This window comes from Chaetura pelagica, unplaced genomic scaffold, assembly GCF_000747805.2.
Source record: "Chaetura pelagica isolate M959 unplaced genomic scaffold, ChaPel_1.0 scaffold17, whole genome shotgun sequence".
Taxonomy (NCBI): Eukaryota; Metazoa; Chordata; class Aves; order Apodiformes; family Apodidae; genus Chaetura; species Chaetura pelagica.
This window is the reverse complement of record NW_009970726.1, coordinates 6,322,173-6,350,112: the sequence shown is the minus strand read 5'-3', so window position 1 is coordinate 6,350,112 and position 27,940 is coordinate 6,322,173. Positions and strand designations below refer to the sequence as shown.

Here is a 27,940-nt window from a genome sequence, read left to right as displayed (position 1 = left end):
AATTGAAGGATGAGTGAATATCTGAACAGTTGAGCACAGTGTGAGCACATAACTTGGTGTTCTATCCATCAAAGCTTTACTTTGCCCTAAAACAGAATGCAATTTTTGTCCAAGACTTTCAACTGTCTCCCCATGTTACAGAGTGGGTGTGTGTATGCTGGCATGCACATTTCCTACATAATTGTTGAGATCATCCATTAGTTGGATATTTAACCCCACACTCCAACACAATTAAAGAGTAGTAATGCTTGAGTCTCTGGGAGGGTGGGTGGAGTGGGGATGAGGGGCAGGGAAAGAAATTTTATTCCTCTGCTCATAAAAATAAAACTACACAAGCTCAATAGTTTTTCCATAACAGGTATTATGAGGAACTGACTGATCAGCAATACTGCACACTTACATCTGGCATTGAATTTCCCAAAGATATAGCTTTTTCATTATCTTAAAAAAAAATTAAAAAAAAATTAAAAAAAAGGTGTGCTAATAGGGTAAATACTACTTCTTTAGCACCCTGTTCAATATATAATCTTCTCTGTCAGCTATTTTCCCTGCAACATCAGATGACATAAATCTAAAAAGTAAGTGTCCAAATGCAGAATAATAGAGAACTATGAGAGATCTATGAGAGATGCCTTTAAGTGCAGCTAGTGCCTTATAGAATAATTCAGTTTTCAATTAATACGTCGAAGCACAAGATGGACAAAAAACCCAAAACAACAAAAAAAACAACCAAGCTAGAATTGTGTGTACCACAATGACCATGAAATCCAGAATAATGTTGACAGACAGCAGCTAACATCTGATTTATCTAGAAATGGGTATTAAACAGATGCTTTCAGAAACTGGGGGCCAATGATTCCTGATTATGGAGAAAAGCAGCAAAATACCTGCTGCTTTTCTCCCAGTTCCCTTGCGGAAAAGAGAAGAAGCAGGTAGAACCCATAAAAGGTGACAGCTCATGTGAAGTCTAATCCTGCTGGTTTACCACTGAGGATAATTTTAATTTCCAACTGCCAATGGCATTTACTATTCTGTATATAAAATCACCCTTGGCTGCTGATGAGCTTTATTCCATTACTTGCTGGATACTCCCAGCTCCTGTTGCCTGCTGGGGACACTGGGAACACTGCAGCTGTTGAAAACGCTCCTCAAAACTTGTAAATGCAGGGGTGTGAGTGCTGGCTCCCTTGCACTGCTTGAAGTCAACTTCTAGCTAGGTTGGTTACCTGGGAAACAGCTGACAGCACAGTAGAAAGGAATCTCTTTAGTGTGGTGGATAGGTGATGGTTTAAAAAAAAAAAATCCAGAAAAAAGAAAAAAACCCTTGCCATTGCTCCATAATTTAGCTTTTTATGTGTATCATGAAAGAAGCAGGAGGTAGGATGTACTTTCTAGGATGTTTGTTAAGAATAAATTATTCCCAGAACAAAATAGTCTGGAACAGCAAAAATTATTTAATTTATGGGAAGAGTGTTTCTATAGGGGATTTAAATTTCAATAGTGGCTCAAAAGTTGTTTATAACCACAATGCTGAAAATAACTTTTTTTTTTTTTTTCCCCAGTTATTTTCAATTTGTGTGCTGCAAGTGTAGCATAAATGAAAATATTCTAAGTTATTGACCATTTTTGTCTTCATGGTTCTTCCAGAAGAATTAGTCCTTAGCACCCATCTAACAAAGATAAATATTGTTGGATCTTTCAGACAGTGATTCTTAAAGCTGCAGCATAGACAGGTTAAGAATAGATTTCCCTGAGTTGTCAGAATTAAGAATTCCTAGCTTCTGGTCTGTGCTGAGATTCACTGACCTCTGTCATGTCTCTAAGACAGAAGCAGAAAAGACAGTGAAATGAAAAAGCTGGCTGTCTTGGCACCAGTTATCATGCATTTCTAATGAGCTAATGATAATGGCAGCATCAAAGCTCCAGTTGTTACCTGTATCACTGTCCAGTTTTCCTCTTTTTAGAGGGGATTTCATGTTACTGTTTGGGCAAATAGGGGTAACTGCATCACTCTATGCTATATAAAATGTGTCTGAAGTACATGCCTGTCTTCCCAATTCATGAATTTCTGGTTTAATTATTGTTAATCCTTCAATTTGAGAGAAACTCTGAACATCTCACTACTGATTTTTTATCCTTATAGCACCAAGTGTGCTTCCATAATTTCATTGAAGAGCTACTTCTGTAGATTCCTCTTCTACCTTAACCCCAGGTTCCTGAAGGTTGCCACAGGAGTTAAGTCCCCCCTTTCTGGTCATGTACAGTGGGCACAAGGATGCAGTAGGAACAAATTTCCATTGGAAAAGCCACTCCTTTTTGTTTCCCCCTTGTCACATCTCCCTGCCAGCACTAGTGCTTACCAAGGGATCAGGGGGCTGATCTTCCTGAAAGCAAATCCAGTAGAAGAAGAGGGTAGAAGAGAAAGAAAAAAATGAGTTTTTTCATTGAGCTTCTTGATTTGGATAGCTGTATGACTTCATGAGTACTTTGTGGCTTGAAGGCTGGAACAGAAACATTCTGCTGTGGAAGGCAGAATTCTCCAGAGCAGCCAGTACTTGCGTTACTGCAAACCAAGTGTGAAACACACTGTCATTGTCTTAGAGTTTTTTGGGAATCCTAGCCTAAAGAAGTCATCCAGTTATTTTACAGCAATAGTCTCCCAGTCATTTAATTTAATCCCCTAACTGAAGATTTAAGAAATTATTCTTGCCAGGTGTTACAGATCAACTGCTGGGAGCATAACATCAGTTAGCTGACAGGTGTACATGTAAAGGCAGACATAGTATAAATGCATTAAAATTATGGAAGACTTTCAGATATTATGTAAGATAGATGTGTTTGCTCATGACAAAACTGAGCATGGAACAGCTTTTAGCTACTAACTAAAAATGAAGTCTCCTAGGAGTTTCCTAAGTAAAAGCACATAAATACCATGTTTGTACCTTCACATACCATGAAATTCTAATTTTATATTTTATTTCCAGAACTTTCTTTTGGAAACCTCTTTTTAGTCTAACTGGTATTAATTGTTCAGTCTGTCAAATGGAAAAATATTATCTCAGTTACCCATGTATCCTTGTTTCAGTATCTAATATTTCCCAAGCTTCCAAGAATAGAAAAAGTATCAGATTCCATTAGTCTGGAACACCACTGCTCCATAATGCTCAGTTTCCATTGCTAGTCTTGCTGATCAATATCCTTATAACCACAGTCCTTAGTTTAAGTTAAATAGAATTATCGTGTAGAAAAGATAGGAAGGAAGGAGTAATATCCTGGAAGCTATTTGGAGGCAACTGAAGGTAGCCAAGGCCAGGAGATGAGAGGAAATTATACTAGTTGAATGCAGTTTGTTTCATGAGTTCATATTTTACAGTTTGAGAAATGGAAGTGTTTATCCTGGACACCATGTATACAATTTTACCTTTGAATTTCTTTTAATCAGTCTGTTGACAACATTATTGCCTCCATTATCCTTCATGTGAAAAAAAATTAAGCTCACTAAACAGAACTAGACAGAAAGATAAACCCAGTTTAGCACAGGGGTGTCTATGAGTAAAGTGACATGGCATGAAATGGTTCTTCCACAGAGAAGGAAAAATTTCACAACTATAAGCATACATTTATGTTAATTAAGAACACATCTAGGGTTGGAGAGGCTTGATAAATGGATGTTACTGTACAGAATATATATGATCACTCTTAAATATGTTGTGCCTGTAACTGCATATTACTATATGCTTCACACTATACTTAGCAAGTCTGTCTGTCAGAAGGCTCTAATTGCTTTATGTGTGAGAACATTAAGCTGCAATAAATTTATATACACAGCTGTTCCATTACTGCGGAACAAGTTTTATCTCCTAATAAATTGATGTTTCTTTTTAGTGTCAACTCAAACCAAAATTTACACTCGAGAAGGTGAACCTTAACGTCACATAATTAGTTCAGTGACACCAGTGGTAATAGAGGGTACAGACTGTACATCTCTTGAACATATTGACGGAAAAAAGTTTTGACTTCTGTTAATTGTTTCTGGAAAGCTTAATTGTGATTAAGAGCAGCTTTAATTGGAAGACGAAAAGAATCATGACCTTTAAACATACACTGCAAATAGCACATCTGCATTTACAAGGAGTTGCACCATAATGGAACAAAAACCTAAAAGCTATCTTGAAAATAGGGTGGGGAGGGGGAAAAAAAAAGGCATTGTGGTTCTGTATGGAGTCACATTCAGGTTAATGGAAGAGAAGCTTAGACTGCCCTGGACTTTTGATTAATATTTAATTAATCTTCTGTAGAAGACTCTGATTTGAATTAAACTGGGTACTAATAAAGGAACCAATTCACCAAAGAGTTCACATAAATTTGACCTGCCATTATGAGGGTTTAAATTAAAATGGCTGAAGTTTTGTTTTTTGCTCTTTTTATGCCTGCTCTACATCAAGTGCAAGTAATTTACTAGGAGTGATAGAGCTGGGAAAAATGCAACCTGAATTGGGCACTAGTAATGGAGCCATAGCTGTGATATAAGATATGCCATTTGGTTTACTTTAAGTAAGTACCATGAGTTAATGAGTTGCATTGTTCTCTCAATACAGGCTTTTACAGTCCTTGCAAAAAGAAGCAATTGCCTGTACATAACAAGGGGAAGGATAGTTGCTTATACGTAATCAGATAACCAGATTGGTGTCTCTGGCTTTGGTTGTCTTGGGTTCAGCTGACAGGAGAATGAAAGGAGAAAGCTGTATGTGAGTCTTGAGGCTATTGTTATTTTATTTGTGCCAATGGCTTAAAACTATACTTGGTTAAAAAAAGATAAAAATAATCCCAGAATGGCTTTGGGGAGCTGGTTATGCTTCTCAGAGTGACAGTAAAAATTATGCAAATGAAGGCCACCCCAGACTGCTCTGACTTCTAACTGCCCTTTCCATCATGTATAGCGGTGGTTGGAGTCAGTACTGCTACTGCGAAGACAGGTCAAGGCTGATGGGACTCCTGCAGGATTCTCCTTTTAACTCTCCTGATGGACCTTCAGCGTCTACTTGATATAGTTATTGCACTCACACTTTTTTTCTGTCAGCTTTTTTCATAGTCATGGTAGATACCATCACCTTCTTGCATGCTAGTCAGCCAGTAATCCAGTGAGGAACTTTGATGTGGCCTTCTCAACAAGCTTGGATGATATGTAAATACCACAGAATTTCTCTAAGTATCATTTGAAAGGTGATTTTTCTCATTTGGGTGCTCTAACTTCAGAAGTCTTCTCTGATACCTAATTCATCCCATTTTAGATGCATCCAGTGCAGTCCTGTATAATTCGTCTCCCTTTGCAGTCAACAGAGATGCAGGCACTGAGCTGACCACCTGCAGGCATTTGTTGTGGGGAAAAGGACCATTTTACAAATGTGTGTGTATTGTATTGTGCAACAGCAGATCTGTTCTTAAACTGTAAAACCTTTGGTTAAGGACTAGTTGTAGGCAGTCTGTGCAGTGTCTATTGCAGATAGGGTCCTGCTGTAAGTAATGCTTAATGAGGCAGAAATCTGGCAAAAATAATAAAAAGTAAATAGCAAAAGGGTAGCAAAATAAGATCTTTGTGGGTCCTTCTTCCTAAGGACATTTATAATTTTTGTCTTAAATATCCTCTAATTCCTGGTTTTGGCTTCCCTGAAGAGCAAGTACTGTGCAGCTCAAATGGGAAAATTCTTGGGAATTTAACTTAGATTATCTGAGTTAGCAGCACAGCAATATAAACCACTCTCTGGAAGCCATGTCTTGCCTTAGTTCATTTTGAAAATTCCCTTAGATACTCATGGAGTTTCTGTTAACTTTTGTAGGGGAGAAGTCGTTTTAGTAGAAGGACAGTGCTTTCGGGAATGATGTGCAATGTCTTATACAGCTGCCCTTTTTACAGCATCATCACAATCACACATGACCAAAAAGACAATGTGACCTGTTACTATATAACCCTTGAATTACAGAGAAAATACTACATTACAAGCTTATTTCAAAGATTAATCATAAATACCAATACAGTTCTGTGTTAATGTTTCATCAGCCTATCACTTAACAGCTCATTGCATTAATAAGGTATTGAAAAAGGTATTTTAAAAAAGTAATTGTCCTTCTTATTTTGAAGGTAATCTGTATGCACTGAGCGTTTAAACTCATGAGGTAGAAGAAATTGTTTTAATACATTTTTTAAATTAAATACATATGTTAAAAATAACATAGTCTTCTATACAGGCCTCTCAGTTCAGCCTTTTTTTGTTTTTGGCTAGTGAAGAATGACCAATGACAGTAGAAACAATTACAAAATTTGCATTAGATGGAACAGGCTTAGTTACTTGCTTGTAATATTTGAACTTGTCTTTTGGGAGCATGAACAAGCATTTTGTAGTTATGTATCAAATTCTGCAGGCTCATGGTTCTCAACTTCCTTTTTTTTTCTGCTGGCACAAGTTCCTCTTTGCTGGAAAAACCCAAAAGAAACTCTTAAAGAAGCAGTGGAAAGCATTAGAATGTCAGGGTACAACTTAGCCTTCTGTCAATCTTTTAATATTAACTATGCATTTTCTGATGTTATAACAATTCATTCCATTTATTGGAGAGTAGTTATGTATTACTTTTTAGATGGACTTACTAGCTGTTTCCATGGGTTATAAATTGCTGCCGTCAGTTGTTTGAAAAATTCCATTTTCATCTTAATGTGGTTCTGTCTTTCCCACAATGCCTTCAGAATTCCTGAAATAAGAGAGGAAGGGAAAATATCTTTAAAAATTAGTAACAATGCAAAACTTTCGGTTTGCAGGGTTGTTTTTCAGAAATACTTGTTTATTGTATGGATCAAATGCTTAGTGTGTCCTTTGACTGGTGCAGTCCATTAAATGCTTTATTCATGAAGTGGGATCAAGGGATTGTCTCAGTTCTAGCCTGCTCTCTGAAATAAGATAATACAAGCAATTTCTATTAAGTATTATGCTTCAGGAGAGTGGGGGGAGGGGAAGAAAAAATTCTTTAATCTCTTTGATCAGATTTGAATGGCAGAGAAATCTTATGCATTAATGGTTAAAATTAGAGATTTTATCAGCAATTTTTTCAGTAAGTAGAAGTTGGACTGCTAAACTGAATAAATATACTTCTTAGTGCATGTAATGTGTTGATTTCCCTGGAGCTTCTCTTTAATTCATAGTAGAGAGAAATTGAAGAACTAGTAAATAACTAAAAGAAGAAACTGAGTGATATTGCTGTAAGTGGTTATATTCAAATCGGTATGACATGCATCTTTCTGGTAACCAGGGATAACTTAACACATCATTTCTACAGCAATTAGTTTCAGAATCAATCCCCAAGTTTCGTACTGGTAACAAGAAACTTAGAGCTCAAAATTATTCCTTATTTCTTCCCTTAAAAACCTTTTCCGAAGTCTTGTCAGATCTTTAGATGCCCATAAACTCTCCAAGCGAAGTTGGATTCAAAGGGTCTAGACAGGTTTGCACTAGTTAAGGCTGAAGCCCAGCCTTGCCTTTAAGAACACTGTATGGGAGCTGGCATCGCTGTTCTTTAGTTAGAATCACATATGTAATGATTTCCATTTCAGTGAAGCTTATGAATTAGAAGTCTCACTTTTTTACTAGCATTCAGGAAATAATTTCTGGTTTCTATACAGGGACTCATGAAGCGAGTGTACGTCAGATGCTCCGACGGCAGCAGAAGGTTCTGGTTTGTGGCAGCGATTTTGCTGCCGGGCCTCCTGCCTGAAGTGTCTGAAATAGAATTACAGTACAATTCATTAAATTTGCTATCATGCTCTAAAAGAAAAAGCATTTTCATGTTTTTATGATCTGACTGAGGATCTGTACCATGTGACTAATCTGTTATATTTTGAGATATCTGGCCAGTCCAAGTTTGAACAGCCATAGTGTGTGCTACACAGCCGTGCTTTCTGTCTTCAAAACTTCTTTCTTAGTGCTTGCCACTTGGACTGAAATCTTCCTAATTAAAGATGTCAGAGTAAAGCAGTATCTATATATATATAAAATATATTTTAACATTATGTCAAAACACATTGTCATCAAAATCCCCAGAGATACCATTACTGTGTCAAAATGAAACATTATCAACTGAAACCTACAAGAGTAACAACATGAAATAATACTATCGGAACTTTGCAATGTATTGCCAATATCATGTGAAATAAATTTGACGTACTAAGTGGAATTACTATATGTATTTCATTTCTTTCTGTTTACTAAAAAACATATGGCAATTATGTTACTCAAGAAAACCTTGTAGCATTTGCATAGCATTTGCTGAAGTAATGTGAAAGTTGAGATACAAATTAGTCATACTGAGGAGATCTTAACCACAGAAGCTGTTACTTTGCAATCCTTGGCTTATCTCTGGCATGACTAGACATGTCTGTGTGTTTCAGAAACTAAGAAACTTAGGTGGTGTTTTTTTTCTGTAAAGAAAAATTACAAACAGGAGTATAGTGGTCTCTATAAAGAACCATTAAAATTGTAGTAAAGCAAATTATAACTGCTCGTTATATAGATTTTATACAGGGTCTCAAAAAACAGTTCTTAAGGAATGCTATTGTCTGTCGATACGGAAACACAAACGCAGAGACAGTGAGTGACTTAGGCAATTTTATTCTAATTAATTTTTCTGCCTAAGGATTAAACTGGTGGGTTATACTGCCACATCAGTTGACCATCACCTTCTATCAGACATTCCTAGTACTAGGTTTTCATGGAATTATTAATTTTTCCACTATCGTGAGGCATCTGCAGTGGGTTTCATCTACCCTAATATAGTTGGCTAAAGCTACCCATTTAAGCCTGATCTCATCCCTCTACTCTTTGTCAATAGAGAAAAGTAATGAGCTTTTGAGGGTAATTGCATTCTAAGAAAGGTGCAGTAAATTACCCTCTGAAGTAACTTATTTCTCTCTATTTCCCTCAGAAAAGTTATAGATAGGTAGTTTTAACTGCTTGCCTACCTTTTAGATGATTAAAATTGCTTGAGAGAAATCCCACCTTAACTTATTCTTGTAAATAAATTCGCTTTCCTGTAGCCTTTATCAAGCTAATTTGTCTCAGTAAACCACTGAAGTGGTGTTACGAGTAAATACGGTATTTCTGCTGCAGCAGAAAAATACATATCTTTGGATGTCTGAAGTTTACACTTGTCTTGAGACTAAGCAGCCCAACAACAATAAATATTATAATTCAAGATTTCTAATCCAGTGTTTCAAAACACAGTAAGATCCTTGGCAATTACTGAGCATCCTGCATACTAAAACTGGAAGAAATCCTGAGGAAAAGGCATTTTTAACATTTCCAAAAGGAAAAACTAATGAAATTAATGAAATAACTTGAAAATATCTTTAGTAGTAAAAGTTGAGTTCCAGCTGAATCACTAAATAACCAACTGAATTTTTAGTTAAAAGGTAAAAGTTGTTCTTGTTTGTCCTTGCCTGGAATTGTTTAGGGGGGGGGAGGGTTAAATATATCTGTAATTGTTTTGCAATTTCTAGTTTTAAAGTTAATCAATACAGTATCATGGTAAAGCATTATTAAAACATCTATTTTACTAATCTATACAATAAAATGCCGAAAGGGTTTTTCCAGAAGTCAGTTGTTTTGCAAAATATAATTTTGATGTTTTTTTAATTGCTATATGCAAATAATATTTATTTTAAATCTTAATTAGCTTATGTGCTAATTGGTATAAATCTTAGCGACAAATTGCATAAGAAGGCAATAGATGTGAATTTAGGCACCAATTCAAGTAATCAATCTCAGCTTTGATAATTGATTTTTCTTGGTTGAGTCATATGGGAAACTGCAATGATGGGCACTAAATGATTAAATACTCAGATTTAAAGTTTTATTCAGAGGTTGCAGTTTATTTAGTGCCAAAAATAAAACAGTGATTCCACATTTGTCTGTGTTTTACACAGAATTTCTGATCTACTACTGATGCTTCTAGTAGAGGGAGTCTCCCTAAGTTTCACATTTCAGAAACTGTCAGAAGCTTTGACCTAGGCTTGGTATCCTTAGGCCAGTAATTTTTGTTTGTTTGTTTTTAATAGACAGCTTCTCATTTTGCACTTGGAAATTAGCCTATAGTTAGAGTAAGATCTAACATAAAATCAATCAAAATATTATTTGGAGATATATAATGCAATAGCACCTCTGTCAAAGAACAGAAATAATTATACTATAATTATGTTAACAGTTGGTAAGGACTGTGGGAGCCATGTGAACTGTGTGTAATGTATTATCTCTTTAAATGTGTAGGCATTTTAACGAGATTTGGCTATACATGACTGTCTAGCAATGGACTGCTTGATACTGTAGTTTTATTTATACTTTAATGTACAAGAGCCACAAGAGTGGTACAAGAGTATCAAAAACACTCTTTTGTGTTTGCTAGTGGCAACGCCCCGGTACTTATTTCCTAAGAATTTCTGTCATCAAAGAGAAAACTACATGAAATATATTTTGGATTTCTAGTATAATTTCTGTCAATGCATTAAACAATACCTAAATACCTTTTAAAGAGTGTATTTTTCTATTGAAAAAGAGATACATTTCATCACTTACAAACACAGTATAACAGTGCATTATTTGAATGAAATGTTACTGACTCACTTTTGATGAATCCATCAAATCAAAATGGTACAGTCAGGATTTTTTTCTTCCTATTTATATATGTCTATAGACACCTCCCATGAAAACACACAGAGGGTTTTTCTCCACTCCCATGTTGGCTAGACATGTTCATGTTGGTGGACCTGTGGGTGGTAGTAGATGAGAACCTCAACATGAGCTACCAGTGTGCACTTGCAGCCCAGAGGGCCAACCACATCCTGGGCTGCATCAAAAGGAACCTTGCCAGCAGGGCAAGGGGGGTGATTCTCCTCTAGTCTGCTCTGATGAGACTCCACCTGGAGTACTGTGTACAGCTCTGGAGCCTCCAATGCAAGAATAACAGGGAGCTGTTTGAGCAAGTCTAGGGGAGGGCCATGAAGATGATCAGGGGGCTGAAGCACCTCTCCTATGAAGACAGGCTGAGAGAGTTGGGGCTGTTCAGCCTGGAGAAGAGAAGGCTCTGGGGAGATCTTATAGCAGCCTTCCATTACCTGGAAGGGGTCCTGCAGGAAAGCTGGGAGGGGCTTTTCAGCAGAGAGGGTAGTAATAGAACAAGTGGTAATGGTTTTAAACTGAAAGAGGGGAGATTTAGGTTAGACATCAGGAAAGAATTCTTCACCATGTGGGTAGTAAGGCACTGGAATAGGTTGCCAAGGGAGGTTGTTGGTGCCCCCTCCCTGAAGGTGTTTAAAGCCAGGTTGGATGAGGCTTTGTGCAACCTGGTCTAGTGTGAGGTGTCCCTTCTCATGGCAGGGAGGTTGAAACCTGATGATCTTTAAGGTCCCTTCCAGAAAACTACATGAAATATATTTTGGATTTCTAGTATAATTTCTGTCAATGCATTAAACAATACCTAAATACCTTTTAAAGAGTGTATTTTTCTATTGAAAAAGAGATACATTTCATCACTTACAAACACAGTATAACAGTGCATTATTTGAATGAAATGTTACTGACTCACTTTTGATGAATCCATCAAATCAAAATGGTACAGTCAGGATTTTTTTCTTCCTATTTATATATGTCTATAGACACCTCCCATGAAAACACACAGAGGGTTTTTCTCCACTCCCATGTTGGCTAGACATGTTCATGTTGGTGGACCTGTGGGTGGTAGTAGATGAGAACCTCAACATGAGCTACCAGTGTGCACTTGCAGCCCAGAGGGCCAACCACATCCTGGGCTGCATCAAAAGGAACCTTGCCAGCAGGGCAAGGGGGGTGATTCTCCTCTAGTCTGCTCTGATGAGACTCCACCTGGAGTACTGTGTACAGCTCTGGAGCCTCCAATGCAAGAATAACAGGGAGCTGTTTGAGCAAGTCTAGGGGAGGGCCATGAAGATGATCAGGGGGCTGAAGCACCTCTCCTATGAAGACAGGCTGAGAGAGTTGGGGCTGTTCAGCCTGGAGAAGAGAAGGCTCTGGGGAGATCTTATAGCAGCCTTCCATTACCTGGAAGGGGTCCTGCAGGAAAGCTGGGAGGGGCTTTTCAGCAGAGAGGGTAGTAATAGAACAAGTGGTAATGGTTTTAAACTGAAAGAGGGGAGATTTAGGTTAGACATCAGGAAAGAATTCTTCACCATGTGGGTAGTAAGGCACTGGAATAGGTTGCCAAGGGAGGTTGTTGGTGCCCCCTCCCTGAAGGTGTTTAAAGCCAGGTTGGATGAGGCTTTGTGCAACCTGGTCTAGTGTGAGGTGTCCCTTCTCATGGCAGGGAGGTTGAAACCTGATGATCTTTAAGGTCCCTTCCAACCTTAACCATTCTGTGATTCTGTGAGTCTGAAGGAGATTTTATACTGTAGAATACCATCAGCACACTGCAGTAGTTGAGTCTCGTAGAGTAGTTCACTCGTAGAGTGAACTGGGCTGTACCTCCCTAACAACATCCATGCCGTGCAGGTGGTGTTGACTACAGAGAGATGTTCCTTTTTAAAAATAGCTGCCATACTTTAAGAAGTGACTGCTCCCTTGCTGATTGTGGCTGCCCCTCTGCTGAAGATTTCTGCCCCCACATCTCAACCAGCAAGGAAGAGAGCTCTTCCTAAGTGACTTCCAGCAAAGCAGCTGGATTAGCTTAAACAAGAGACAAAGACTGACATAGCCCAGAGCCCACTATGGATCTTTCCGATGATCCCTTCCGCTGGGACAGGAATGGTCAGCTAGATCCAGGAGAGGATTTCTTCTCTGTAGTCTTTGTTAAATGTCTTTGTATTACTGTGCCAGGCAGTACTTCTTGTATTGACACAAAATAACCTGTGAAGCCTAATTGTGGATGTTCATCAGACCTAACAGCACTGGAGCCATCATTGTCTGTTTCAGTCAGGACAGGAAGATACTTAGAAGGTCAGAGCCTGCTTCTTCCCACCTGCCTCTAAAGTAATTTTGTATTTCATTTAGAAACAAAATGCAAATTTTTCCCTTGCTTTCCATCAGTATTTTTCTTTATTATCTTTTCCATCACTTATTAAATCTTTGTGTGTATTGCTGTCATTTCCTGAACATCTTCATATGAAATTCACCGTTAGATGTGATGTATTTTCTTTTAGGTGTTTGTTGTGGTGTTTGTTGTTTTTTTCTTAAACTTGGAAAATGCACTACCCTGCAACAATGGCTGTAACAAGTTTTGTGTGGCTGAAAATTGGCTTGGCTTCTATCTGCAAAATCTAACAGCTCCAAAGTAAGGCTTAGACTTCATGATAACCCAGTAGCCAAGTATCTGTTTTCAGATGTTGATAGCAAGCTCCTAAAATCTCTGCTTTTCTTCTTAGTAGAAGAATTCCCCTGAAAAGTAAGACTGGATTTCTGTCTCTGGTGAGCAGGCTCTGACAGGCTAATAAGGAAGAGTGATGGTGGCAATAAAAAGGGTCTTGGGTGCATTCTTCTGGTTTCACTGGTTGTAAAATGATGGCCCTGCTGCAGAGGGCCACAGAGGGACTTGAAGTGAAATCTAGCCTGGGGAGTTTGAAGAGACTGTTGCAGTGAAGTGACCTCCCAATCAGCTCCAGCTCCACGTTGTTTATGGCCATCATGTCAGAATTGAGTGCTGAATTAAGAGCATTGGAGATTACCTTCTTAACCTAGGGAACGGAGATGTATGGTTTTGATTTTTAATTATTTACCCTGTCAAAACTGGTGTGAAATTATCAACAAGTTGCAATGTTGAGATTTGGAATTTCACTTCATTCGCTGATGAAAGTGAGTGCATTTGGGGACTTGCATAACTTCTTTGTGGTATTGGAATTGATGACTACCACTGTGAAGGTAAACTGGGAATGACATGAAACTTCCTGATGAACTGATTTCACATGCATACATACTGACATAAATCCTAAGTTTTAAATCCTTGTTTTGATGGAATTAATATGCTGAAGTGTGTAGGTATTAGTACAGGTAGCATGTTAGATCTTGTCTGTCACATTAAGCGAATCCATGAATTTAGCTGCCTTTAAGAACTGTAGACTTTAAAGGATCTCTAATGCTCTGTGTTTATTTAGAAAATATGAAATGGCAAGAGAGAAGGGTTTTTTATAACCTTGTGAGCAGTAGAAATAAGCCAAGATTGAGAACGATCTGGGGAAAAAAAAATTAGATAGGATGTATACCCTTCAGCATGCAAGAGGCTGCCCTTGTTAGAAAGTAACTTTGCATGCATAATTAATTTAGCAGCACATTCCATTTCTTACAACTAGAACAGAAATTGAATTCAGGTGTTTGGTGAACATATGGGGGATTTACTGTGAATTTATGACCTGTGGTTGGAGTGTAAAACCCCAAGATACTAGCTGATAAAACTTAATGAAGCTTGTGCAGAGAAACTATTTTTATTTGCAGTTTTGTAATTGATACATTTTTGGTCTTTTTACACCTCTCCCCCACCTTTTAATGCCTTATTTCCAACAAATTCTTTGACACTTAAGAAAAACAAAAGTAGCATAGAGTAAACCTTTCTATGCCTCCTTTCATGTTACAACTGCACTCCTTTGCAAATACATTTGTAGTCTAACAAATTTGATCTCTTTCTCAGCTGATTTTTTTTTTTCTCAAACTGACTGAAGTAATTCTGTAACCAAACAACTCTTAAATGGTGCCAACCATGGTTGCTCCTGATTGTGTACCGTGCCCATGTGTGTTAATATCCATGCGTTCATGGAAAATCTATTCCCTGGTATCTCAAGAAGGACCTTATTTAGGACACACTCGAAGGAAAGAATCAGCTAGGTTGGTTACTGTCATTGAAGTTCGAGGACTGCTATGCAAATGTCAAAAAACAAACCATAAACAATACAATAGGAGAAGACCAACCTGCTCTGCTAATCTGGTGGCAGGAAGGAGATGGTGCTGATTCTGTCTCTGCTCATTTGTCATCAGCCCTGTGGTGTGTGGGCACAGTCATCTCTGTCTCTGACCATTACAAAATCTGTTTAAAGTGAACAGAACAGCAGACTGTGTATTGGAGTATGGTGCTAGCTTTAGGCCTGTTAAAGGGCATAATTTCATTTTATTTTACACCTGTGGCTTTCTGCAACAACTTGACAGTTTTGGCTTATCCACCCTCAAGGGCCAACTGAAACAGACAAATCCATCTGCTTGGAGTAAGCAGTATGGCAAGAGGATGCTCAAGTTTCATTAAATGTGGCAGAAGCTTTTATATGAGATTTTCACCATTCTGCTTTCTGTTGAGTTGTTTTCATCCTGCTTAAATCATGAAGGAAGAGGCTAATTTTGTGGTCACTCAGCTAGATTTGAACTTTGGCCAGGGTGTGTGCTTTCACCTAAGGTACAGCCACCAGAGGGAGGGCATTGTTCATCTTAAATGGGACAGAAATAAATTCTTTTTCTGCTCCTCTCTACCTGTATACACAGGTAATTTCAAATTCAGCTCTTGATTTTTAATGACACAAGTAATCTGTCTAAATGCAAAGGAGTTTATTTTATGCAAATAGATGATAGCTGCTTGCCAGCTTGAAGTAAAGAGGAACCCATCTGTGTTTTATAGCTGCTATGCAGGATCTAATAGCTGGTCAGACCAGTGAGTCCCTGGCAGCTCCAATCTGTGTTAAAAGGTTTCAAGGTGTAAAGAACACTGTTTGCTAACCTTTTGGTTTTTCTAATCATGTTGCAACTGCCTGGTGATATTTCTAAGATCCTTTTCATGCTTTTTCAGGTGAATAACTTTTTTTCCAAAGCTTTAGTCATGCCTGTTCAGTAGCATGTCTGTATCTACTTTATCATCCTGAAAATCTGTCTGTTTTGAAAGGATTACAACTCTGTACATCAGTGCATGACATCACACTGAGACATTGCTTAATGATCTGAGACTCTGATGGTCATTGATTTGGCTTCTTGTTTCTGGAATATGTGACAGCTCCGGCCTATCTAAGCCTTCTTTACAGTTGCAGTTTTAGCCCATGCTGGTGGTTAAGTGTTTTAAAGCAGCAGTCACAAGTAGCTGATTGTGACATGTGTCATCTGCAGGTGGAAGGCAATGGGGCACCAAGTAGAGATGTGATACAAGGAAGACCAGCGACTTTGCAACCCAAGTTAACTTCGGCCCAGAAGTCTTTCCTTGATTTTTATTTATTTTAAGAACATTTAATAATGAGAGCACTTTGATAGAAGAACACCACTTGTATCTGATGCTAGGAGATGCTTATTGTCTTATGTAAGTTCACAACCATCCTGTTATTAAGTAGGCGGAGGAAAAAGGCCAAGTTGTAGTTGCTGTAGAGAGTTGCAATTCCAGTTTCACCAAAAGGTTTAAAACTAGCATAGGTCAAATCTTCATTAAACTTTGGATTAATTTCAAGTCAAACTGCTTCTTTCCTCTTGGCATTCTTGAATTCTTTGAGGTGCTTTTACCTTTAGATTTTCAGCTCCTTTGAATGAAAATCTCCAACAAAACATGATGCATTTAGTTAAACTTTGGAGGACTTGCACAGTACAATTGCAAAAGTCAAAAAGGAATTTAAGCAGCAGGAAGACACCTGCATCCCTGCATCCTAGTAATCTGTTGATATGACCCTACTGCCCTTGGATTAACTAATCCAGTGAAGCAGAATTAATTTTGTTTAAGACTGACTAAGGACTGTTCACACTGGATATAATTTGTTTTGATCTGTCCCAGGGGATAATGATGGGACTTACATAAGGACTTGTAGATAAAAGGGAATATCACAGGAACTAAAAAGGAATAAGGTTAGGTTTACACTTTTGGCTCCAAAATTGTATTAATTACATTTTTTTTATTCTGATTATGAATTCTGCATTTTCCTTCTTCTGGAAGTAGTAATTGTTCACTGAGGGTTGAGTGAAATATCAAGTGGGTCTACCAAGTGTTCCCTGAGTGTGGTGGGAAACATAAAAAATGGCAAAAGAGCTCTGATGATAAAATTAACTTGATGATGGTAGGCATGAAAAGAAATGGGAGACAGCATGGCAGGTCAGGATGGAGACACGCAAAACTTCACAGAGTCTTGCATCTGAGGAAGAACAACCCCATGTACCAGTACAGGTTGGGGGCTGACCTGCTGGAGATTAATGTAGGAGAAAGGGACCTGGGGGTCCTGGTGGACAGGAGGATGACCATGAGCCAACAATGTGCCCTTGTGGCCAAGAAGGCCAATGGCATCCTGGGGTATATTAGAAAGGGTGTGATTAGTAGGTCAAGGGAGGTTCTCCTCCCTCTCCATTCTGCCTTGGTGAAGCTGCATCTGTATATTATGTCCAGTTCAGGACCTCTCAGTTCAGGAAGGACAGGGAACTGCTTGAAAGAGTCCAGTGCAGAGCCACAAAGATGATGAAGGGAGTGGAACATCTCCCTGATGAGGAAAGGCTGAAGGAGCTGGGTCTCTTTAGCTTGGATAAAGGAGACTGACGGGTGACCTCATCAACGTTTGCAAATATGTTAAGGGCGAGTGTCAGGAGGACGGAGTCAGGCTTTTTTTCAGTGATGTCCAGTGATAGGACAAGGGGCAATGGGTGCAAACAGGAACACAAGAGGTTCCATGTAAACATCAGAAAAAACTTCTTTACTGTGAGAGTGACAGAGCACTGGAACAGGCTGCCCAGAAAGGTTGTGGAGTCTCCTTCACTGGAGACATTCAAACCCTGCCTGGGCACATTCCTGTGTGATGTGCTCTGGGTGATCCTGCTCTGGTAGGGGCGTTGGACTAGATGATCTTTTGAGGTCCCTTCCAACCCCTAGGATTCTGTGATTCTGTGAGAATTAAAGCAGCTAAATAACATAAAAAATGAGAACAACATTGAGAGGAAAATGGAAACCAAAAGAAGCCAACCTGAATTATAGTCTAAGACCTCAAATTTTATTTTCTTTGAAGAGCCTTAACTTTCTTTAGCTGCTTGCCTTTTCCCTTTTGCTCTTCTAAATCAAAATGGTTAATTTTTTTTTATTATTATTATAAATTCACTGACTTGACCTCACTCTCTGAGTCTCACAGACTTTTTAAGCACAAAGAAATTTGACTAGATTGAGAAGTGGGTTTTTCTTTTAATTTAGCTCTTTCTTTTCTGTGAAATAGACCTTTTTTTTAAATTCACTTCTTTTGCAATTTTCTAAATTTGGGTCATGTCCCTTGCTTTTTAGATAAAATAGAAATACTGTTAAAAGATTTATATTCTCTGCCATTATCAAACCTTTTAATAACTTGAATAACTATTCTTAAATCAGCTTGACTTCTATTTTTCTTTTCTTCTCTCTCTTTTTGTTTTTTTTTTTTCTGTTTTGTCATTAGAATAAGTTCTTCTTAGCTCTTGAGACAAGTTAATCATAATCTCAGGATTCTCCTTGTCCTTGTTATTCCATCTCTACAGAGTAAAGGGCTTCAAATTAATGCATTTGCCATTTGGGTGAAGTAATTTTGGCTTCATGGAATAAACACTATGGATTTGCTTGCTATTCCTCTGTTGATGTAATTGTTTTAATAAATAGCAATCAGCAAACATGCAGAACTCCTCAGACCTGTAATAACTCTTCCAATAGCCCATTTTGGGGCTGGTAGAGTGTGCCTGTTTCATATGATGCCAGGGTTTAGTGCAGTACTTTGGGGCTTTACCCTCTGCTATGCTTTGCCATTGGATAAGTGCTCCAGTGTCACTTTTGCACTGTGATCCCTTACTGGTTGAAACAACCTGAATTAACAAAGGATGAGTATTTACTAATCATCTTGAGTAATTTGAAGTGCTTTCCTAGTAATTTTGCACTGAAGTTCAATGGCTTTTCTCTTTCAAACACATATTCTTATACAAGAAATACTAATATTTAAAGTATTTTTCTATGTTTAAATACAATTTGTCTTACAGAAAACACTGTGTAGAAAGTATTGGATTACTTGGTTGTTGCATTAACAATACCAATTTTAAAAATCAACAGACCATTTAAAAATATTTTGTATGTCTTGTACTGGATTGTGATGATAGCATTAAAATGTGCAGTGTATAGCAATGCATCAGAAAAAGAACAAGTGGTTGTATAGTGAAGCTGGGCAGACGTTGACAATAAGGAATAAATTTACATAACATAAAACTGCAAATGGAGATAAGCTGTTTGGCAAAATTAAGTTGAATTAAGGAAATAGAATTAACAACACACCTACAATGGAGCGGAAATTTTGAAAATGTCATAATGTTTCATTTTCACTTGTGCTAAATAAAGCTTTAGTTTAATTGTGCTTTTCAAAATGGCAATTTGCACATAGACGTTGACCTACACTATAAATAAAACATTTGCTAAAGCTCCAATTTGAAAAAAAAAAAATAAAAAATTAAAAAAAATAAAGAAAACACTTCCCTAAATTCCTTCCTTTTCTTTACCTTTGGTTTCAAAGAAAAGAAAAAATCCAAACCTCTTCAGAAATTAGTCTTTGCTAGACCCATGCTAATTTTCTGTTTGGCCAGCAAAGCACTGATAAGCTCCATTTAATAGCACTAAAAAGAGTGGGAGGTAACATCTTGAACACCTGAGGCCTCCAATCCACTGCACCTACTAGTCCCAAAAGACATGGAAAAGAGTCACAAATGGACTCCAGAATCGTCTCTTTTCATATGAGAGAAAACAAAGGATATAAATTTACTGTGTTTTATTGTGTCCTGTCCAATACCAGGAATCTATGGAATTGCTTTCCATTGTCTCCCTGCAGATTTCTCTTTTGAAACAAAGTAATAGCTGACCATTCGTCATCACCTCTTTTGAAATAAACAATAAAATGCAAGGCTTAGGAAAACTATAATAAGAAATTAAAATGCTTCTGGTTAGTCTTGATAGAACATATTTGTTTGTCAGGCTTCCTGTGATTCCCACATTAACAAGTTTGAAATACAGTGGGGGTTGTAGGGGTCAAGTGCAAGCACACAGCTGGAAAAACAGCAACAAGATTAATAAATATCCACTTTCCCTCTGCCCTGTGAAATAAGCCATTCCTGTGCACATTTCATTAGGGTTTCACATAAAGCTGTGCTATGTAGAGCAGATTATCTGTGGTAGGCATTGTGGAAAAATTGATGGTTTGGAAGAATGGAAGATTCAGGGTGTGCTGGTTCATGGTGGTACCTGCAGGGCTGAGCCCTCCCCAGCCGCCAGCACCCATGGAGCACCAGCCAGCGCTGCCCTGCTGGGTTGCATTTCTGCATCCCACGCTGTCACATGGAGTGCTCTTTACTGGCCCCCAAGCCATTTAATGCTTTCAGACTGATCAGTTTAAAAGACTTGTTAAAAACAGAACTAAGGGATGACAGGGTCTTATTGATTGGGGAAAATAATCAAATTTTGTATAGGTAGGGCCTTCAGACTTTGTAACGAATTTGATGTGAATAAAGGTCTGCCAGTACTACAGTGTATTGATTGGGGAAAAGTATCTGTCATGTTTATTCAGTAGCAGAGATCATCAGGACTTTTAATTTCCCTTTGTGTTAAGTCTGTCACTATTGCCTATACTCCTTTTTATTTCTAGAAGTAACATAGACTGAAAAGATGCCAGCAATTTGTGATCATTTTTTGGAATAGCCTCATTCATCTTACCCTTACACTATCTGAAGTTTCATGAGTCAGACAGCATTCATCATATTTTAAAAACTAAATATATTTGTACTTAATTCTTGGAAATTATTTTAAAGTCTGTACTCCTACACTGTAGTAGCAGTCCCTTCCTAAGAAATTACAATCACAGATGGCAGTTCTGAAGCATGTTGATCATGTCCATCCTCCCTCTTTTAGCAACAGGTCAACCCCTAACAATCATGACCGGATACAGCGCCTGAGACAAGAGTTTCAGCAAGCAAAGCAAGATGAGGATGTGGAAGACAGGAGACGTACTTACAGTTTTGAGCAGCCGTGGGTAAGTGTATGGAGCTGTCAGATCAGGAAAGTTTCCTGAGCTTCCACTCTCCATGGGTTTGTTGGGAGCAAAACGATAGGGATGAGGGGTCTTCTGCCTCCAGACTTCAGCCCTGTCTGTTATCCACATTTTTAGAGCATTAAAGTTTATTTCATTTTTAAATTTCTTCAGCCATCTGTCCTGTGTGCATATAGCATTATTTGCTCTGTGTTTAGACTCTTGACTGTGTGAGTTACCACTTGGATTTTTTTTGCCTCAAAGGCGATATCAATTATTCTGAAACTTTCAAGGAAAATTAGAATAAAGCACATACTAATGAGAAATAATTAGAAAGCACATGTAACCTTGTTAATGGTATTTTTCTCTGAAGCAATATCACTGTAATTTGTTCTTTTCCTTAAGAGAAATAGTAAAAAAGTATAGATATGTATAACATACTTCACAATACCCCTTTACCACTTATATTAGCCAAGACAGCTCTGTCTCGAGATATACATCCTAATTGATCATTTAAATCCTGTTCAATCTGATCTAGCAGTGTGATACAATTATGTAAATCCATGTGCTTATCTTGTTTAACATAATGGAATGAATCAATGTTGCTTTTTAATCAATTACATGTCCTAAATTAGGATACTTTAAATACTGGACACATATTTTATTGTATTTTTGTTTAAAGCTCCAGAATAAAGACAGTGAACAATTTGCTTGCATTCCCAAAAAAGTGTAAGCTGTATGACAGCAGTAGAATCTCCCTGCTTCTTCTGAAGCAGGTGTAGATGATGGGTTTTAGTTACTCAGCATTACAATGCACACAAGACCAAGGTGGAAATAGCTGAAAATCAGCATCTGTGTGTACGAGGTCACTGAGAACAACTTAGGTAAGATCATAATTCATATGACATCTTTGGTTATCTATTGTGTCGGATATAGAAGGTTATTTGACTTTTGTAGGGTCTTTGTGTCCTTGTCAATCTTAAACTCACCAATTTGACCCTGTGGTGTTTTTGACATGCAGCATGGAGAGGAACTAAGGTAAAATGACCTAAAATTGCTTAACATACTGTATCAGGATATGGACTTCTCTTTTCCCATGTTAGAAAACCTCTGACCTTCTCTGAAATTGAATAAATAAAATAAACATTTATTTTATGACCAGATGTTTTCAATTTGATGTGATGAAAATAATTTGATAGCTCATCAGAGTTGTAGTGTTTTTGGTTTGGAGCAGTTGGAGCAGTTTTTGGGTGACAGGGGGCTGGGTGTAGGAGGTACTTGCCCATTATGCTGGTTTGTCTCCAATGAGAGATTTGAGCAGCATTCTTGGGAAAACTGTGTATGAGAAAAACTTGCGCTCTTGAAGACTTGGGAACTTAACTACTGAAGGTCATGGGCCAAATTGTTGTATATCTAAATGCCATAGCAACTTTAGACAGGCAACTTGGCTTTTATTATAGTTACTTGTAATGAGCAAGGAGGGAATTATTTGGATGACAGGCTGATTACCTTAGGAATGGAATAATTTCCTAAATTGTGGGTCAGAACACTGACCTTTCCTTTTTCTCTTATTCAAACAAATAGAATCTCTCTGTTTACTCCCCTTCTGCAGATCATGCAAATGAGCTCAAAGTGACTAATTCAGCTTAATGTATTAATATTAATTCTGAAGCTTACTGTTGCTTTGCTGGGAGCTGCTCTGTTGTTAAACAGAAATGTTTTATTAAAAAAAAAAAAAATATATATTTAAAAATTCCCAGGGTATTTTTTAAATTATGATTTAGGGTTTTTTCCATCATGTACTCCATCCTTTCAAGATCACGGTGCTTGGAAGGGATAAAGCAATGATCTCATCCATTTCAGCAGTTCAGTCACTTAGGTGCTAAGGAGCCATAATCCTCTCTCTTAAGGAGTGTGTATTACTTTAAGATACTCGTTTTAAATGACAGACTTTTTTAAGACACCCTCTCAAAACAGATCCAGATGTATTATTAAATATCTGTGACACAAAAAAATGCAAGAATGGTTTATAATACATATGCAGGAAAATACTTAGATACATTCATCAACATCTTTTCAGTCTCTCCATCTGTAAGCTGTTGGTTACAAACCACAGCAGTGAAAAGTGCACCTGTACATGGACCATTGTTGAAAAGTGTGTTTTCACCTGAGGGAGATGGCTTGTGCAGCAGAAACAAAGGGCTTTACAGCCAGAGAAACCTCTGAGCACATGACAGCAGCCAACTCTGACCTGGTTTGGATAGAAAGAGAGGAAAAAAAAGTAAATCCACAAAGTGCGTGCTATGAGGTGATAAGTAGTTTGCATTTCTCATTAACAAGATGATGGGAGGGTTGAGGATAAGGGAACAAAGTGCTGATGTGATGTGGGACTCTTGGTTACTTTAAGGAAGTGTAAATGAACACAAAGTTTGCAGTCTAAGTAATGGATTCTGATGGAAATCTGGCAGCTCTGAGGATATTTAGAGGAGCTCAATAGCTCAGAAGCCCACTAATACATTATCAGAATGATCCTGTGAACGTCACCAACTCCAATCCATCCCAGACTATTAATGGCCTGTGACACAGGAGTCTGGTGGTCTGTGACAAATACCTTCAGTCTCCTCCACGGGCTGGAGGCACATCTCTGTGCCATAGAGCACTACATCATGCTGGCTCTGAGCGATACCTGTGACAGAGAGACCGGTGCATGACCCCATCCCTTTCTGGCTGTTCCCGTCAGGTGAAGGTTGTTTCCCTGTAGATGAGCAATGTGGCAGAGCTGGACTTCTGGCACGGCTGCGTTTGCCCTGCCAGTAAACAAAATACTTGACTGCCTATGAGTGATCATACAGCATCAGGAAGCTTAACTGACATAAAAAGTGATAGAGCTGGAATGAGATGACACCATCTATTAACAGTTCTGCTCAAGGCCATTTGCATGACACACTGTTAAGGCTTAATAACTGACTAACTGTCACAGCATCTCTAAACCACACTAGTTCTGCAGTTGTGTCAAAGCTTTAAGAAAAAGGAGTTTGCATTTGTTTATTGTAAGATAATTTTCTCAGGCTTCATAATGTTTTTTCTCTTACATGGCTTTTTTGGTTTTTGTGTTTCAAAAAACAAGGTACAAGAGGGTTTCAAGGGCAATACTGTATGCTGGATGTTACACAGGAAAAACAAAAAACAAAACCAAAACAAACAAAAAGCAAACACCATCATAAAATATGATTAATCCATTTTAATCCTACTGGGGTTAATTCTGGACAGAGTTTGCAGAAATATGTATTCAGGCATGTAGAATGGCATGGAGTTGCAGTAGGTCTGCTAATATGTAAGGTTATATTTGTTGCTATGATATTTTTATCCCAATGCAGGATTCTCTGGGGCTGTTTTTTTTCTGTTTGATACCAAAGTGGAGTCTCTAGTTCGTGATCTTTTCTGGGTAGTATTGAGTCTGTTGAGGTTTGCACCAGTTATGTGGTTTTGGAAATTTTGATTGTAATTTGTTCCATATCTTGTATTTTTGCCTAGTCATATCTTAATTAAAAGATCCCTACCTTGAGTAACAAAACCACAGCCTTATAGACCCAAATATCATGGGAGTGAACAATCCAATTTTAAAATGAGCATATTAAATCCATTTAAAACACTCCAACTGCTTGCCAGTCTTGCTTGTTGAAGCACACCAAAGATCAAAAAAACCACAAAAATGCAGAAGGGACAAGAGTTGGTGGTTTATTTCTTCATCTTTGAATAAAAAAAAACAACAAACAAACATCAGTGCTAAAATTGGAAAGTGGCAAATTCCATTCAGAAATACGGTCTTCTACAGTCATTACAGATCAGTTTGGATGGTAGGAGAAAATTGGCATCAAGAGAGCAGCTGAGCAAACTCCACTTTAAATATTTAGGAGTCAAATAAAAAGATTAAATAAAAAAATTACAACAAATATAAAAATAAATAAACTACCTGACTTACCTGAGTAAAGCTTTAATTACATGCACAAATTTGTCAAAGTTAAATAACTGCATTATTCTCATAGAGGAAATACTCAAGAGATCCCAGTAACACATTTGAAAAATGGCTTGATAGATAAATTCTCAGAAAGTTTAAGAGACTATGCTTGCTTATTCTGCTGTGTGTTGGTGTGTAGATCTTGTCTCTAAGACAGATTTCAAGAAAAAAAACCTCTTTTTTTATCTGCCTATGGTATTTGTTTCTTATCCCTGTATTCAAATTCTTGACCTACTCAAAGACATAATGAATTCTAAATAATTTAAAATTCATTTAGAAAAACAAAAGCCTGTTTTTTATCACTGTAACTTCCTCTGTAATACACTACACCTGGAAAAATGACAACAGACTATATTCAAAACAAGCATTTTGAAGTTTATATCAGGCTGTAAATTATATAGAATTACTCAACATATTAATGAGAAAGAAAAGTTGTACGTTACATCTTTCTGTTATGAATCTATCTCAAGAGTCTTTCAGGATATTTTACTGAAGATATTAGGCAGTATCTAATGGAGAATTGCAGTAGAAAAAGAATACCTTAGAAGCTAAATTGCTGTTTCTCCTACCTCAGTCTCTTTCAGAGAGGAAATCAAAATTAAGCAGGGCAGCCTCTCCACAAGTACTTTCTGTTCAGTTGAATAGTTAATATGCATTCTGTGTCAAAGGAAGGATTTAATGAAATAACAGTTATTTAGACTCTTGACTTTAAAAAAATTTGTATTAAACGTTTTTCCTCTATTCATTTCAGTCTCCTAGTTTGTGTGAAAGAGAAAATTAAGACAGAATATTTTGAAAAGAAATTAAATAATTTTGGTTTGCAAACAGACGTGTTTACTGCTCACAGGCATCCAGTGCATGTAAATACCCCAGGCAGCATTTCAGGGCTCTCTACGTGGTTTGTTTCTACCATATGGAAGATTTTCTTTCTGCTGCTGCTATGCACAGAATAAAAATGTTAGTCCCACAGCTTCCTGCATATACACCATAGAAAAATATGCAAAGGGATGGGATTGTCTTCTAATATGGGGTTTGAATTAATATACACACCTGTTGGCAATTTTTAAAAGAAATATTGCTATAAATTCTTTTCACTGTAGCAACATAAACAAAAAATGGAAGTAGAAATAGTTTTCAGACATCTCCCAGAACCATTGAATGTTTTTTATCATTCCCTATTTTGGTATATAGTGTTACTGGATTGTCTGTCATCTGTGCGAAGTACATTTACACATAAAGCAGGCAAGGTCATTTAATCTTATCTATTTCTAATTAGTCCTGAACTAATGGACTATTTTGAGTGGTCACATCCAGCAGCTTCCCAGGTGAACTTGAAACTTCTGGGTTAAACACAGAACTTAATGTGGAAAAAAAAAATAGCATGTTTATTTTAATCTTAAATAATAGTCTTTTTTAACAACTAAGAAAATATTAAGGGACTTATTCCTTTAGTAATCTCCCTCTTAACTGTTTGTTTATCAGCACAAAGAAGATTTTTGAGTTTAAGTAAGCATTTCTCCCAACTTCTCCCTATAGCAGTAGGCTGTGAGATCACATCAACTGGTGGATCTCCTGTCACCTGAACTGGTTGGATTTCCCTGAAAATCCAGCACCTTGGATTGCCCCCACGATCTCATTCTGTGGCAGCTTTGATTCCTGCCAGTCCTGGATCCACACTACTGCCACTCTGAGCTACCCTCCATGGGCAGAAATGCTGCTCTGAAGGGAGAGAAACTGTGTGCAGCCACTGGCTTAGCTAAGAAAGAGAAGAGGGACCTTTAGCCCTAAAATATGCTGCCCTTTACTCCTAATAGTGGTCCATGGAACAGGAGCACTGGGGGTACATTCTCTGTGAAATGAAAAATCTGTATAAAGTGAGAAATGCATAGAATCTTGTAACTTTGCAGCCCTGGTTTTAAATGAATACCTCTTGAAGAAGAGAGCTGTGTAATTTCATGTATCTTAAAGCACAATTTTACAAGCTGAATATTGTTTAACAGTGCTGAATGCAAAACCAATCATTGCCACTTAAAGGTATTGTGGAAAACATGAACGTGCATTGATTTGTATAATGCAGCCTTGGTTGTTTTTGTTGTGGCCTTGACCACATCCTGATTTAAAAGGTCAGGGTTTGTCATACATCTCACAGCAAACAAGGCCAGAGTTCTTATCAATCTGTACTGTGAAGACTGAGCTGGTATCAGAGCTGTTGGGTTATTTCAGGTTATAATAGTTGTACTTAGACTTGTGTTGATATCAGTTTTTAAATTACTGTGATATGTATTCCTTCTGTGTGTTGTTTTTTTTGTTGCTGTTGAAAGATGTGAAAGGAGTTCAACTTGTTTTGGTAATCTCCTCCATTTTGTGCTGGCATAAATGGGGCATGCATGTATATAGATGTCCGTTTGTGGACATATTTTGTATAAGTATATATGTATAATGGTATACTTTGGAAATTGAGACAAAATTACCAGTTAGCTTCTGATTACTAAGTTTACTTATGATAGAAACATTTTTGGTTTGGATACTTGAATTGAAAACAGATTGAAAAGAAATCCCTGTATAGAGATTTGCATTTTTTGGATCAAGGATCCAAAAGGAGTATGTTGAGATTATGTATTCTCATAACCATATATCAAGAACATTGACTATGATATCACTGAGGTTTTTAATGAGAAGACTTGGAAGAAAGGCCTTTCATTAATAAGATGGTTGAATGCACCTGTCTGTGTGTTACATTCTAGAATATTTGATTACATACAGAGTATTTTTATGTCTCATTGCCATATTTTTCGATGCTTGAAATCAGATAGCAGATGCGATTATATGAATAGTTTATTGTAGATGTGAACAACATGCAGACAGGACTCTAAACAAGTATCCTTTTCAGATTAGTTAAGTATTGCAAATCAACT

General features: G+C 37.5%; 1 protein-coding gene across 1 annotated transcript in view; it reads left to right on the top strand.

Moving 5' to 3' along the window:
- The window catches only part of PARD3 (par-3 family cell polarity regulator), a 408,737-nt gene that overhangs the window by 374,581 nt on the left and 6,216 nt on the right, over positions 1–27,940 (top strand). The window contains exon 23 of the mRNA XM_010007039.1: positions 20,890–21,010. Within this exon, the coding sequence (XP_010005341.1) occupies positions 20,890–21,010 (121 nt within the window). The remainder of the gene's footprint in view (positions 1–20,889; positions 21,011–27,940) is intronic.